This window comes from Anoplophora glabripennis, unplaced genomic scaffold, assembly GCF_000390285.2.
Source record: "Anoplophora glabripennis isolate ALB-LARVAE unplaced genomic scaffold, Agla_2.0 scaffold389, whole genome shotgun sequence".
In the NCBI taxonomy this organism is placed as follows: domain Eukaryota; kingdom Metazoa; phylum Arthropoda; class Insecta; order Coleoptera; family Cerambycidae; genus Anoplophora; species Anoplophora glabripennis.
The window spans coordinates 346,023-359,696 of record NW_019416466.1 but is presented as its reverse complement, the minus strand read 5'-3'; the positions used below and the strand labels follow the sequence as shown (position 1 = coordinate 359,696).

General features: G+C 36.0%; 1 protein-coding gene across 2 annotated transcripts in view; it reads left to right on the top strand.

Moving 5' to 3' along the window:
• The window catches only part of LOC108911968 (ecdysone-induced protein 74EF-like), a 63,571-nt gene extending 52,597 nt beyond the window's left edge, over positions 1-10,974 (top strand). For both annotated transcript variants that reach the window (XM_018717067.2, XM_018717066.2), the window contains one exon: positions 6,399-10,974. In XM_018717067.2, the coding sequence (XP_018572583.1) occupies positions 6,399-6,973 (575 nt within the window). In that variant the 3' untranslated portion in view covers positions 6,974-10,974. The remainder of the gene's footprint in view (positions 1-6,398) is intronic.
• Positions 10,975-13,674: the final 2,700 nt, after the last annotated feature.

The following is a 13,674-nucleotide window of genomic DNA, read 5'->3' as shown; positions in this document are numbered from 1 at the left end:
GAATTTTTTTCTCAAAAACTACTGAACAGATTTTAATTCTCGCCATTCGGCGAGTAATTTTTTTTACAATTTTTTTGTTTATAATATAAAAAAATATATGTAAATTATCAGAAAAATACACTTTATAAAATTAAAAAATTTTCATGCTGTAAGTTTTTGTTTTAAAAAATTTAGTCGGTTATCAGTTCATTTAGAAGCATCTGTTTAGGGGTGAACCGCTCGCCTATAAAGACCAACAGTAAATGTAGCCACAATAGACAGATCTTGATATTTCTGCATTTTGAATATGTTTTTTAAGGGATCTCCTTATAAATGTAATTAATAGAACGAAATTATAAATAAAACACAAAGCTTTTAGAAAAAATGAAATTTTTAAATGGCAATGTTCAAAGTGTACCTACATTCTAACTTTTTCATTATTAAAGACATGGAAACAAAAATATATTTGTACAAGCTACAGCATTTATTTAGAAAAATTTGTCGCCTTGTTTTAACCTGTCTAAAACACCATTTTGATACTTCTAGTTTCAACATTTGTCGCAATTTTTGCAAAGCATTTTACAGGACATTTTTCGAGAGTGATAAAAATACAAAGCAAAGCGTATATTGTGGATCTTATAACAAGTCTATATTTACTTTAAAATCATTTTTAACGCTCATCTACAGCAGATCCTTTCCAATTCGAATGCACTCCCAAAATAGAGTTCATTGCATAAAAGGAAGCCGTTTCGCTCACTGCTTTTACAATACACAGACTAAAATTACGGCAATCCATCCAAATCGTAACAGTTTTCGTAAGCTTACTCGCATCCAGACCGATAAAGAGTTTCGTTTCGTAACGGAAAAAGCTCTCCACAACAACATCGTTACATCTCAAATTTCTGTTTCTGAAGTTCTATAAGCCTTATGCCAATGTAAAACTTAAGACGACAAAACTGAACCTTCCCCGTAAACACGCTGTACGGCAATTGTTCTAGAATTCGGTTCATTAATTAATAAATTGTAAACCAACTGCGGCTTCCGTTGTTATTCCGACCACATTACAGACATATTTTTCCTGGAATCGTCTAATTTCCTCTAGAGATAAGTTAATGTGTAAAGTACTTTTAGCGGGTCGATCGTATCCTCTGTCTGGAGGGGTGAGGAGGGGGAGAGGATAGGCGGATAGGCGGCCCTGCAGAGAACATTGACCAGGAAACATCGCATATAACCTTCAAATCGTTCTGTCCTTGGTTAAAATAGATGCATCGCAACATTGCGGAGTAAGCTCCACTGCACTCCTTTCGCTAAGTAGGCGCTGATTTCGAGACGTGTGCGCCTTCACTTGTTCGCTGGCTGTGCCACAGCCATCCCAGATAAAGCAAGTAGACCACGACGGATTATGACTGCTCAGTGGAGCACACCCGGATTGCTGGAGCGTTCGGAGAAATTCTTCCGGGTCCTATCGGTTGTTAATACCGATTACGCGCTTTTAACAGTGAGTTTTCTAATGCCAGGTACACACGTGACGATAAATCGCAATATATGTGCGTTTATAAATCTGATGTAGATGCTAAAATCACCCTTTAGAAGCTTACTATTTATTTAATGGTTACGTTTGTCGTTTTGGACGTCGAAACGACGCGTTTCCTCGCTCTTACAGAGATGCACAATAAAAGTGTCACCCAATTTCCTTTCCCGTTGCGTAATTATCCAACTAAGGAAGCTATTACGTCTCTCAGATTTGATAAACTAAATGACATTTCCTACTTAAATCGTTATTCACTTTTATTAGAGACGAAGTTTTCGTGACGCGACCTCGTCGATGTCGCTGCTGCACCAGCGTCAAAGGTCACCCAACTGAGCCAGCCATTGTCGTCTGTATTTATGCTTAATTAAATAGTAATTAACCGCCGTCTCTTTTTGCCTACTAACTGTCTTTAAAAAAAAAACTTACTGAATTAAATGGGATATTATAAGGTTCCAAATTAGAGGACTTCGTGACTAAAAATCGGTAATTAAGAAATTAGTGGAAAGATATTGCCGTCGTTGTGATCTCCGTCGCCTTCGTTATGGGGGTGAAAGTACTGCATAACTAAGAAATTTGACGCTTGTCGCGTTTGACAGAAAAGGTTAATGTAACTTTCGAGAATGAAAAAAAAATCAAATCTGCTGTGAAATCATGCCAAGTAAATGTTCAACAAAAATTATGTACTCTAATAATTGATAAAATACAATTAAATATTATTATATACCAAGAAATTGCATAGTAGGAGAAATTGTAATTTTATTTTTAGCATTTGGCCCCGAATAGCATTCAATTACACAACAATACCTGTTAAACAACTAAGGTCGTCAATCAATAGAACCACCAGGCATATACCGGTTTCCAACTGATTAGCTTTGATCAATATGCCACAGGTTTTTTTTTCATCGAGGACTGACAAATCATTATATATTTTACGCAATTTTTTTTACCACATTGCCAGTTCTCCATTTTCTAGAATAGTGCCGCGATTTTTAAATAAAAAGCGTGATTTTCACCTGTCTTTCTATTAACATGCTGCTCCCAAAAAAATCGAACGCTCATAATCCCCTTTGCTTGGCAAATCCCGCCGTATTTTTTCTTCCCGGACACAGATGACGGCGGGGACAAACCCTCCCCGATCCTGCCCACCACCTGACCCTTTTAATTAAACCGACGGGGGCCCCGAAATCCGGGTAAACAGACGGAATTCCTAGGCGGAAGGAGCGCCGGCATTGTTTCGTGCACCTTTTGTGGAAAGTGGGTCACGCTGGGCGGGTGGCTGATCGCAGGGGTTGGGATCGGGAGAGACAGGTAGATCAACAGTTTGTGCGAGCGAAGGGGCTCCGGAAATCAATTATGTTAAGGAGGGTATTTACCGAACAGGTAGCCGACTGATTTGTCCTCCTATTTTAGTAAATTATAGGGCCTGTGCGTGGTGTGTGTTTACCGGGGACCAGGGGGATTGGGAACGGGGTTAGGTATCTGCGTTTGGTATTTCCCACGCATATTAAATGGTCTCGGGTGCCCGTCGCAATGTTTTCGAATCATCTGAATTAGTACGGATTCTAAAACGTTCAGAAAATCGCCAGTTCTCAAGTTATCGCGTCGCCATACTTTTTTTTACTGAAGTTTTTAGTTTGAAATGTCCAATATCTGACGCAATTTTCTTCGCTTGCTGTAATCAAAGGGTGGCAAGAGCAGGATACTAATTAAATAAAGCTCATCAGTTTCAATAAATAATATTTAATACTTTTTTGTACTGTTTCGATTTTGGAAGTGGATCTTATTTGTGGAAGGGCGAAATGGGCGGTGACTATTAGACGCCTTCATTATAGCCATCTTTCTTTATCGCACGGATTTATATGACTTTCTTTATCGCTCTCACGTAACAGCCGATGAACCATGGGGACTTTCCGACCCTGTACAGTGAGTCGACGGATGGAGTTGACAAGAAGAGAAACTCTTTTTATTTTGACTTTATCGCAAAATGTCACTCTTTATAAAAAGTTCTGCCTATCGATAAAATGAGAATGTCATACAAACACCTTAGATTAGATATACAGGGTGGTCTTAAATTAAAGAAACACGAAAATACACAAGAGAGAAGTACCATTATTTATTATTTTACACAACATTTTCATAAAACAAATCTGTTTATATCCTCAAGTAATGTCCTAATACAAATTGTAAAATAAAAATTTCAATTCTGACTTTTACTCTTTATGTATAGCTACTCCCCACCTCAAAAATTGAAATTTTGATTTTAAAACATACAATGTTTGGCGGAATTTCCTTTTCGTGCTGTGGCAATCACACAATTTCAGTACAATTTAACTCGCCTCAGCTTTAAGGTAATGTAATAAATACTTTTTTACCGATGCATGTTCCGATTCCGAAATATCCGACGCCCGGAGGAATTCGATGGTACTTTTGCGCGCCCACTGATTTACCTGCTCAACCGTGACAATGTCAAGGGTCCAACGATCCCGTGTTTTGACGGCATCGACCCACTGCAAAATCGAAACAAATGGGTTGGCCGGGGCGAATTCGAGAATTGGTCGCATGTGTCGCGCGAATTATTTATGTCTGCCTCGAAAAAATCGAAAGATACTTAGTTTAAGGCAGGAGTATTTCTCAACGTATGCCCATATACCATACATGGCCCAGATGTCAATTTTTTCAAGATATCGACATGACGTAACAAGTCTTAAAAAAACTTTATTTATCTCAACCTTGTACGCTGTAAGACTTAAGTGTATATAAATGTCTTGACCCAATTTTCTATCAGTATCTATGCTATTATTATTTCGTGTTTCTTTGACCAACCGCACAGTCAATCGCCTTGTTCCGGATTCGGAAATAAATAACCCATCGACCAATTAAATAAATGTGTAATTGTAATGACGAAAATAGACAAGTCAACACTTTGTGGCGATGGCGTGAAAAACGACTGCTCGTTTTCTAGTGCGTTGTATGGACGTTTTCACTAAAGGAAACGCACTTTCATTTAGAGAGTTCTGGTAAATACTATCATCCACTTATGTGCCGCTTAAGAAGATCGCACGTATTGGGAAAATCGTTCTGCCATAGATCGGACGCTTTGTTTAAAAAATTACTTTCCTGAAACGGAGATTTACTTCTAAAAATTAATTTAGGGACATACTTATATGAAAGTTACACCCCTGAGGCAATATACCCTCTTAAAGGAGGGGACTGAAATTCACGTTTTAATTTTTTTCTTTAACATGAGGAATGCTAGAGACACGAAACTTAGTATGAACATCCTACTAATAAAAAGACAACTTTTCAATATTTGTTCGATCATTGGCGCATTTTATAAAGGAGTGAAACAGTCGACCCCATTGCAATATTTTATTAGAAGACTGATTTATTGCGCAACTTTTTTACCTCTTGTAATTTTTCGATAAAACCGATAGTTTTCTAGTAAAATAAAGTAGGCGGATGTAATAACAAATAAATTGTTATTTATCATATTAATAAATTGACACTTTCTGTCAATAAGCTGGTAATTTAATAATACCATTAAGAATAATTTGCTTTTAATTAATGAAAAATGTTTGATAACTTATGACTATGGGAAATGTATTAGGTAAAGTTATTTAACTGAAATAAAATTTAATACAAACGAAAAACAAGAAATGCAAAATTAAATTTAAAGAATATTCTCGAAATAATTTCCATTTTGCTGCAAGCATAACCTAATACGTCTGTTGAAGTTATAACGCACTCACACAAGCAGTTCTTGGTTATTGCCAAGGTCATCTGCTGCCTGAAATATTCTTAAGCGTAGTTCTTTTAAGGAGGCAACAGGAGTGGCATAAACAATACTTTTTATGTGTCCCCACAAAAAGAAATCCATAGGCGTTAGGTCAGGTGAACGTGCAAGCCAACAAACAGGGGCATCACGACTACGACCAATCCAGCGATTCCGGTAATTTAAATTTAACCATTCTCTAACGGCAAGTGTACTATGTGCAGGCGCTCCATCGTGCATATACCACATCACCTGACGTGTAGCGAGAGGTACATCCTCAAATAATGTTGGAAGATTTTCGTTCAAAAATCTAAAATACTCGGCCGCTCCAAGCCTGTGGGGTAGAATAAAAGAACCTACTGGAGTATTTCCTACAATTCCCATCCAAACATTTAAACTGAAATTATGTTGACATCTTGAAACAAATATTTCATGAGTATTTTCTTCAGACCATGAATGAACATTATGAAGGTTTACTGCACCTACTCTATGAAAATTTGCTTCATCGGTGAAAAGTATATTCATTGGGAAATTTAAATCATTCCTGGAAATATTAATATATCATTGACAAAAATCCACGCGGTTAGGTAAATCAGGGTCATTCGATTCTTGCACGGGATGATGGTGAAAAGGGTAAAAGATTTTCATGAGCTACATTCTACTGCCTGGACACCTCTCTTGTGCTTGTACCACAATCTTATTCTAGATGTTCCAGTATAGCTTCCTCAGTTTCAACATTTCGGACATTACGCCTTCTTCCGGCACCCTCAAGATTGTTCTGAATTTTACCAGTTTCGCGAAGCCTTCTTTCCACCGAGGCCAATGTTTGTCTATGAGAAATCGGTCGGTTTGGATATCTTTGGTGGTATAATCTTATTGCAGCGTTACTATTTTTTCTGGATTGGTATAAATATTATTTGCCATAATTATTCTGATAATAAATTAATCAATTGGTACTAATTATTGGTTGACAGAAAGTGTCAATTTATTATTATGATAAATCATAATTTATTTGTTATGACATCCGCCTACTTTATTTTTACAAATTTTCGCAATTACCCCTTTATATTTTGTTTGTATGATTGGAGTTCCTTACGTTGTTTATCTTTGTTTCAGACCTAGACCCCTACAACAGCTACCTACTCCAGCAACATCACCAAGTACAACAGAGCCATCACATGCACCACCACAACCAGTCCCCCTTCACGACGCCATCACCCCCCTCCCCCCCTATGAGACACGCCATCCCCACGTCCGTCATCCAGGCAGCCACCTCCAGCATGTACGACGACTCCTACATGCTGGGCTTCTCCCCCAGGAAGCTGAAGAAGGTCAAGAAGCAGAAGATCGGCGAACCCGGCACGGTGAAGAGGAAAAGCCGGGAGGGTTCGACGACGTACCTGTGGGAGTTCCTGCTGAAACTCTTGCAGGACAGGGAGTACTGCCCCAGGTACATCAAGTGGACCAACAGGGAGAAGGGCGTCTTCAAATTAGTCGACTCCAAGGCGGTGTCCAGGTTGTGGGGGATGCACAAGAACAAGCCCGACATGAACTACGAGACCATGGGCAGAGCCCTCAGGTACTACTACCAGCGGGGCATCCTCGCCAAGGTGGACGGCCAGCGGCTGGTGTACCAGTTCGTGGAGGTCCCCAAGGATATAGTCGAAATAGATTGTACAGGCGCCGCGTGAATTGGCCTTAGAAGTTAGATTCTGCTCCGGCGCGCCCGAGCAGCCGCCGTCTCGAAAGTACAACAAAACACAAATTATTTATTTAGAGAATGAGAACTCAAGTTTTTATCAAATTGTATATATGCTAATGACTCAAATATGTAGACCGTAACAACGAATTTTGCACGTAGATGCACGCCACTTCCTGTTTTAAGATCTCATTTGTACAAAGGTGTGTCTGGAATCGACTATATCCTGAAATGGGAGGGAGGGGGACCGGAAAGAGGTCGTAGACGATAGCGAGAAGAGGTTGTGATGTGTTAAAGACAATTTATAGGGTTGTGGTATAGATTTTCCAACGCCGCGCACTATTTCATATATGACGTCCAACATTTATTTCCTACCAGACCAAGACTAGAGCGCGCGCCTCTAAGCTTTTCTCCTGCGTCAGTCGAAACTGTTTTGAGCCACCAGCTGTAAATGTAGCTAGACCCTAGCTTTCCTATTTGTAGGTTTAGAAGAAAACGCAAAAAAACTGTAGCATAAACTAGAACTTTTTTATGATGATATTCATCTTTTAAAACATTAAAAAGCATGGCCAACTTATGATCCTTTAAATGATACACTTCATCAAGTCATACGTGAACAGGACTGTAACGATTAAAGTTCGATGGGTCAAACCGTATATCATAGCAATCCTGAAAATGCTATAATGTACAGGATATTTCATATCAAAGGTTATGAGTCTTCTAAACTTTAAAATAAGAATAGCTAAAGTGGAGTAACATTTACAATTAATAAGGCTGATGACGGAAAGGTTTGACTTGGTCGCGCGGATTCAAAGTGCTTTTTTATACAAAACGCATTGTACAAAAACAAAACAACAATAACTAGTTTCTTTTGTAGCGCGATTTAAAGGATTTAAGGAGTCGCTATTGAGTGTACATAAAAGTTTTATTACGAATAGGGTGAATGTGTTGTTGTTGTTGTCTTTTAGTATGAAATAGTGAAGAGTTGTTATAAATATCGTAGATTTTTATAAATTATACCTAAGCAAATTTTAAAGAAAATATATCAATTATTAAATAGTAATAAAAGAAGTTATAATAGTCGGAAAAAATGTGTGAAATGTGATAAGAAAAGACAAGGTATTTTGGAAGAGTTTCATTTAAGGTTTCTTTTTTTGTTACGTATTTTAATAAAAAAAAAAAGGAAGGTGCTTTAAACATGGATATGAAGAAGACTGCGAGGTGCCTAGAGATTGACAGGGAAACAAAATGAAATGTCAATGATTAAGCTCTCTTTTATTTTCAGTTTGCGGAATCGAGCGAAATATCTTTTTGCTTCTGATCTCAGTTTGTACACGACAATTAATAAGACCGAGGAAATTGCCAATCATTTCTAAAAATTCGAATTTTTTTTCAAAGTACGGCTGTAGTTATTTTCGACTTCAATTTTGTTCAAAGAACCCCGCACAAAGCATATGGAAATTCAACACCGGTCAATTTTTATGAAACTTCGTATTTTGTTAGTCCACGTCATGCTGATCAAAAGTCTCGATGAGCACGAAGCCCTACAACCCCCCCCCCCCCCAAACCACCCCCAAAGATCAGGGTAATGAACTTGACAGATTACAGGTCAATTGGCTTACCGTAATATTTCATTACTGTAGTCGAACCTACAGACACCTATACCATAACTAGCCAGGCTTAAGACTATCAATGGGCACCGAGCCCTACAACCTCCACCAAACCCCCAAAGGTCAGGGGGTGCACTTGACAAATTATCGGTCAATAAAACTACCGAAATATTTTACTACTTCAGTCGAACCTACAGCCACCAAACTATAACTAGGCTAAGACTGCTACCTCTAAAACACTTAACCCCCCATCCCTCTCCGTTCCCACCAACTACCAAAGCCTGTCATGTGACTTTTCCCTGCCTACTAGATGTGTAGCTGTTTAATCGTGAATTCCATCTCACAGTCACCTAAACGACGCTGACCCCCGACAATTGAACCATCCACCCCCCAACCCAAATCCCACGGTTGGGGTCGGACCAACCCCAATTCTTATCGAAGTCTGACATGACTTTTCCCTGCTTACGGCTTATGAAACCGTTCAATCTTGAATTCCATCCTGCACCCATCTTATTCTTTAATACCCTTTAACCCACAAAAAGTACGAAAACCTGCCATAAGATTGTTTGCTGTTTGTGGGATGTGTAACCCTTTAATCATTATTTCCATCCCAAAGTGTGGCCTAACCGATCACTACCGACACCTTTTGACCAATTGACAATTGAACCCCTCACCCCCAATTCCAACCCCGGGGTTGGGAAGGTGGATTAACCCTTATTCGTTCTCGACCCAAAGCCTGCCGTATGAATTATTTCTGTTTACGGGCTCTGAAACTGTTTGATCATGAATTTCATTTCTCAGCTACCTTAACAATCACTACCCAATGCTCTTAACGTAAAGAGCAAACAGCCATATGGAAGATTTTGGTACGCAGTGGAGGGGAGGGGGAGTTTCAATTTTTGGAGGTTGAAGGGTATTGAGGAATGAACATTTCGACAGCTGTGGGATGAAATTCACGATCAAATGGTTTTATAACCCGCAAGTGGGAAAAGTCACATGTCAGGCCTTGATACGGAACGGGGTTGGTCTACCCCTCCCAACTATGGGGTTGGGTTTGGGTAGATCAATTGTCCTGGGTCAGCGTCGGAGGGTATCGGGTAGTAATCGTTTAGGTGGCTGTAGGATGGAATTTACGATCAAATGTTTTCCCAACCAGTAAGCAGGGAAAAGTGACATGACAGGCTTTGGTAGTTGATGGGGGAGGGAGAGGGATGGGGGTTTGAGTGTTTCAGGGATTATAGTTTTAAAGCTAGTTATGGTGTAGGTGGCTGTAGGTTCGTTTACAGTAGTAAAATATTTTGTTAAGCCAATTAACCTATATGGATCCCCCTGACCTTTGGGGGTGGTTTTAGGGGTTGAAAGGGGTTGTAGGGTTTCGTGCTTTGAGACTTTTGATCAGCATGACGAGGACTATCAAAAAGTTTCATAAAAATTGACCGGTGTTCAATTTCCATATGTTTTGTGCGGGGTTCTTTCAAAATTGCAGTTGGTTTGACCGTGTCCCAATTCCGGAGCCATACCTGAGAGGTAAAAATGTATATAATAAAGAATTACGTACTTATGATTTGGATCGATTTGAGCTTTCTAATTTGTAATTTATTAATAAGTGTACATTCTGTATAGTATTTATTATATAATTTCGAAATATCACAATTAAGTTTTTTTTTTGTAAATTTTTGTAACTTTCTGTGATTTTTGTAATTTTAGTTTCTAAATTCTTTCATTGTTTTAACATGTGTACCTAATTGAAAATGTGTCTTGAATCCTACTACTCAGCGCAAATCAGGACGAAAAACATATTATATATAATAAATATATAGAAAGTAACTAACCCAGGATTTCTCTCAGTGAAAAAAATTTATACATATTAATAAAATAAACTATGTGTAGAGAAATATATATGTATTCATGTGCACAACAAACAAAAAACTGTTATTAAACGTCCAAAAAACATGTGATATGTTTGCATGATTGTTAACTGTCACCTTTTTAGCATAAATAATATTTGTTATACATGTTGAATGTCTTTTTGTTTGTTGTATCTTTATCCGAATCTGTCTGCCAGTTTGAAATTACCACCTACACTTCATTTATCCGTCGACGAATCGAGAGTCGATTGATAAATGAAACGTAACATCCACTATCCCACTTCTGATTTGCTGACCACATCACTAATGAAGTTATTAATTATAAAGGTATTTAGGACCATGTAACATAAAAATCGTTAAGGAAAATATATATTAAAAATTTGGTGATATTGCAATAGAAATACTATAATACAGTGTAAATATAGAAAATTTTTATTATATCGCAAAAATACCTACCTTTAGCTGCTAAGGATTTTATTGATTTTTAAATATAATATTGTATAGTTTTTATTTAGTTTAAGATAAGTACTTCTTTATTATATAGTTTATTGTAATATTTTGTCTTTACAAAAATATAATACAAATAAAATCAACCTATGTGTATTCTTTCAAATCCCGATAATAAAAAAAAAATTTATAGCATGTAAAATGTTGGGAATAAAAATTGCAATGCCACACACCCAGCAATACACCCTGTATGTGGTGACATAAAGATACGATATTTAATCGGAATAAAATTAAACTATTACAAAAATCAATGGAATATCACTGACAAAATACACCAAAATATTGTGAAAACTGTCAAAACAAATATATGTCGTAAATAGTTTTACACATCTAGCGTTACCAAAGTTTTTAGAAAATTCCTCAAATTTTGCAGAAAACATCTATTAAAATGTGTATTTACAAATGGTAATAAAACCAGAATATCTGTCAGCACCAAAGCAAAAGATTGATTAGCTAATCCCTTTTTACTAAATTTCTTTTTAAAAAATACAAGGTGGGACATTAGTGTGAGAAAGTAAAATAACTCCCTTGTTATTCAGAATACAGAACATACAGGGAGATGAGTAAAAACGGAACACAAAAAATATAACATTTTTTAAATGGAACACCCTTTATATTTTTAAACATAATGGATTTCTGAGAAAATTCTGTATATGGCAATATGAAGAGTTTAACATTTTAGTGTGGGGTTGCCAAGTTATGTAGAAAATTCTTCCAATTTTTTGAAAAAACATAACCTCGAAGAAGTTATTAACTTTCAACACTTAAAGCAAAAATATTTGACAGTTATAGGCAAATGTTAGAAAAAAAATCATATACAATCGATTATTAGAAAGTTCAAACTTTCAACATTTTTCAAATGGGACACCATTTCGTTGTTCTATTTTATTCATATATCAGTCCACTTCAACTTTTATTAAGCGTGTACTACACCCAAAGTTGTTAGTTTTTAAGATATAGCAACATTTCTGAAAACAAAAATATAATTTTTATTATTTTCGGTCGCACGAGATGACTGGAAAAAAACTGTTACATTGTGTCAACTTGTCAGTTCATAATTTATCATTACATTTTGAGTTCATTTTATTAGTTAATATTTATGTGTTGATATTCTATAAAATAATTAAAATTAACTCCCCACTAAAATGTTAAACTGTTTATGTTGTCATAATATATAGAATTTTCGCAGAAACCCATATGTTTAAGAATATACAGGGTGTTCTATTTAAAAAATGTAATATTTGGCGTGTCCCGTTTGTACTCATCGGCCTGTATGTCTCAAATTAATTTTGTCGTTTAGATTTCTTGATTCTGTACAACTTTTATATGAACTTTTTCCTGTATTATAAGTAACAAGGGGTTATTTTACGTTCTTACACTAATGGCCCACCCTGTATATTTTATTATTAGCTCCTGTACTTTTACTTTATTTTAAAAGTATTGAGCTAATTCAAATTAATTCTAAAAATTTTCCTAAAAATATTGAATGAAATCAAACAAAAAGGGCAAATTTTTGTAAGTTAAGAAAAAAACTAGACGTATTGTGACCACTTTTGACAATGTTTAAAATTTTCTTGTTTCCTAAAAGCTCTGCGTTTTCTATATATTTTTTAGTTTTATTAATATCACAGACACACAAAAAAAAAGTCTTCTGTACTTTTCATGCGACATATGCTATCAGTAGTATTTTTGCCTCCTGATCACGAATCCGGTGTCAGAATTGAGCTATCACATCACAGGAATTTCCTAACCTCAAAAAACAGGTCAAAAATTGCAAAAATTCACTAAGTGCTAGGAAAAGTGAAAAAAAAATTTTTTCCTATATTCAAATGTTCATATATATGATTAAGACACCGCCGAACGTGAATCCGTGGTCAGAATTGATGTTCTTTTTCTAACAAAAAAAACGGGTCAATTAAAGTCAGATATCACGAATTTTCAAAACATAACAGATTCGCGCCAAATTTGGAATAGGGGGGTTTTCGGGGTCGCTGATCACGAATTCGAGGTCAAAATTGCGAAATTCATTTTGTAATATTTTTGTTTACTTTATAACCAGAGTACCCAATCATGTTTTAACCTTCTTAAAGTACACTGATTAAATTTTTAAAAACGAATTTTGTAAATCTTTATAAAAACGATAAAACTTTTTTTTGTGTTTGGCTGTGTATTGAAACATCCATTTAGAAGGTCATTGATAGTTGATTGTTAAGGGATTATGATAGAATATAGAAAGAAGTATAAAAGGTATTTCTTTCGATATATCAGGTATGTCGTTTTTTTTTAATCAATGTTATTCAAATATATAATTTTTAGTTTGGATAATTATTTAATTTTGGATAATAATTACTAAAACATATTTATTTTAAGAAGTTTCATATTTTTAATTTTGACAAAGCTTTATTATTGTTTTTCATTACTGTAGAAATTCGGTGGTTTTGGTGTTTTCTAGAAAGAGCATTAATCTGTATAAGTATGAAATAATGAATCAACCAATCAATGAAATTTTAATAAAATAAAAATTTTCTTTCTACATATTTACCATATTCTGATTATTTTTAACCTTTTCCCAAAAACACACACGCCTATGGATAATGATGAATAACTCTCAAGCATTTTTAGATGGACTGTACTAATTTCAGTGTACCGTTTCGTACCCTTCTAAGGTATTTATGTCGTTGTTTTCGCTAGTTTTAGAGACAATTAAT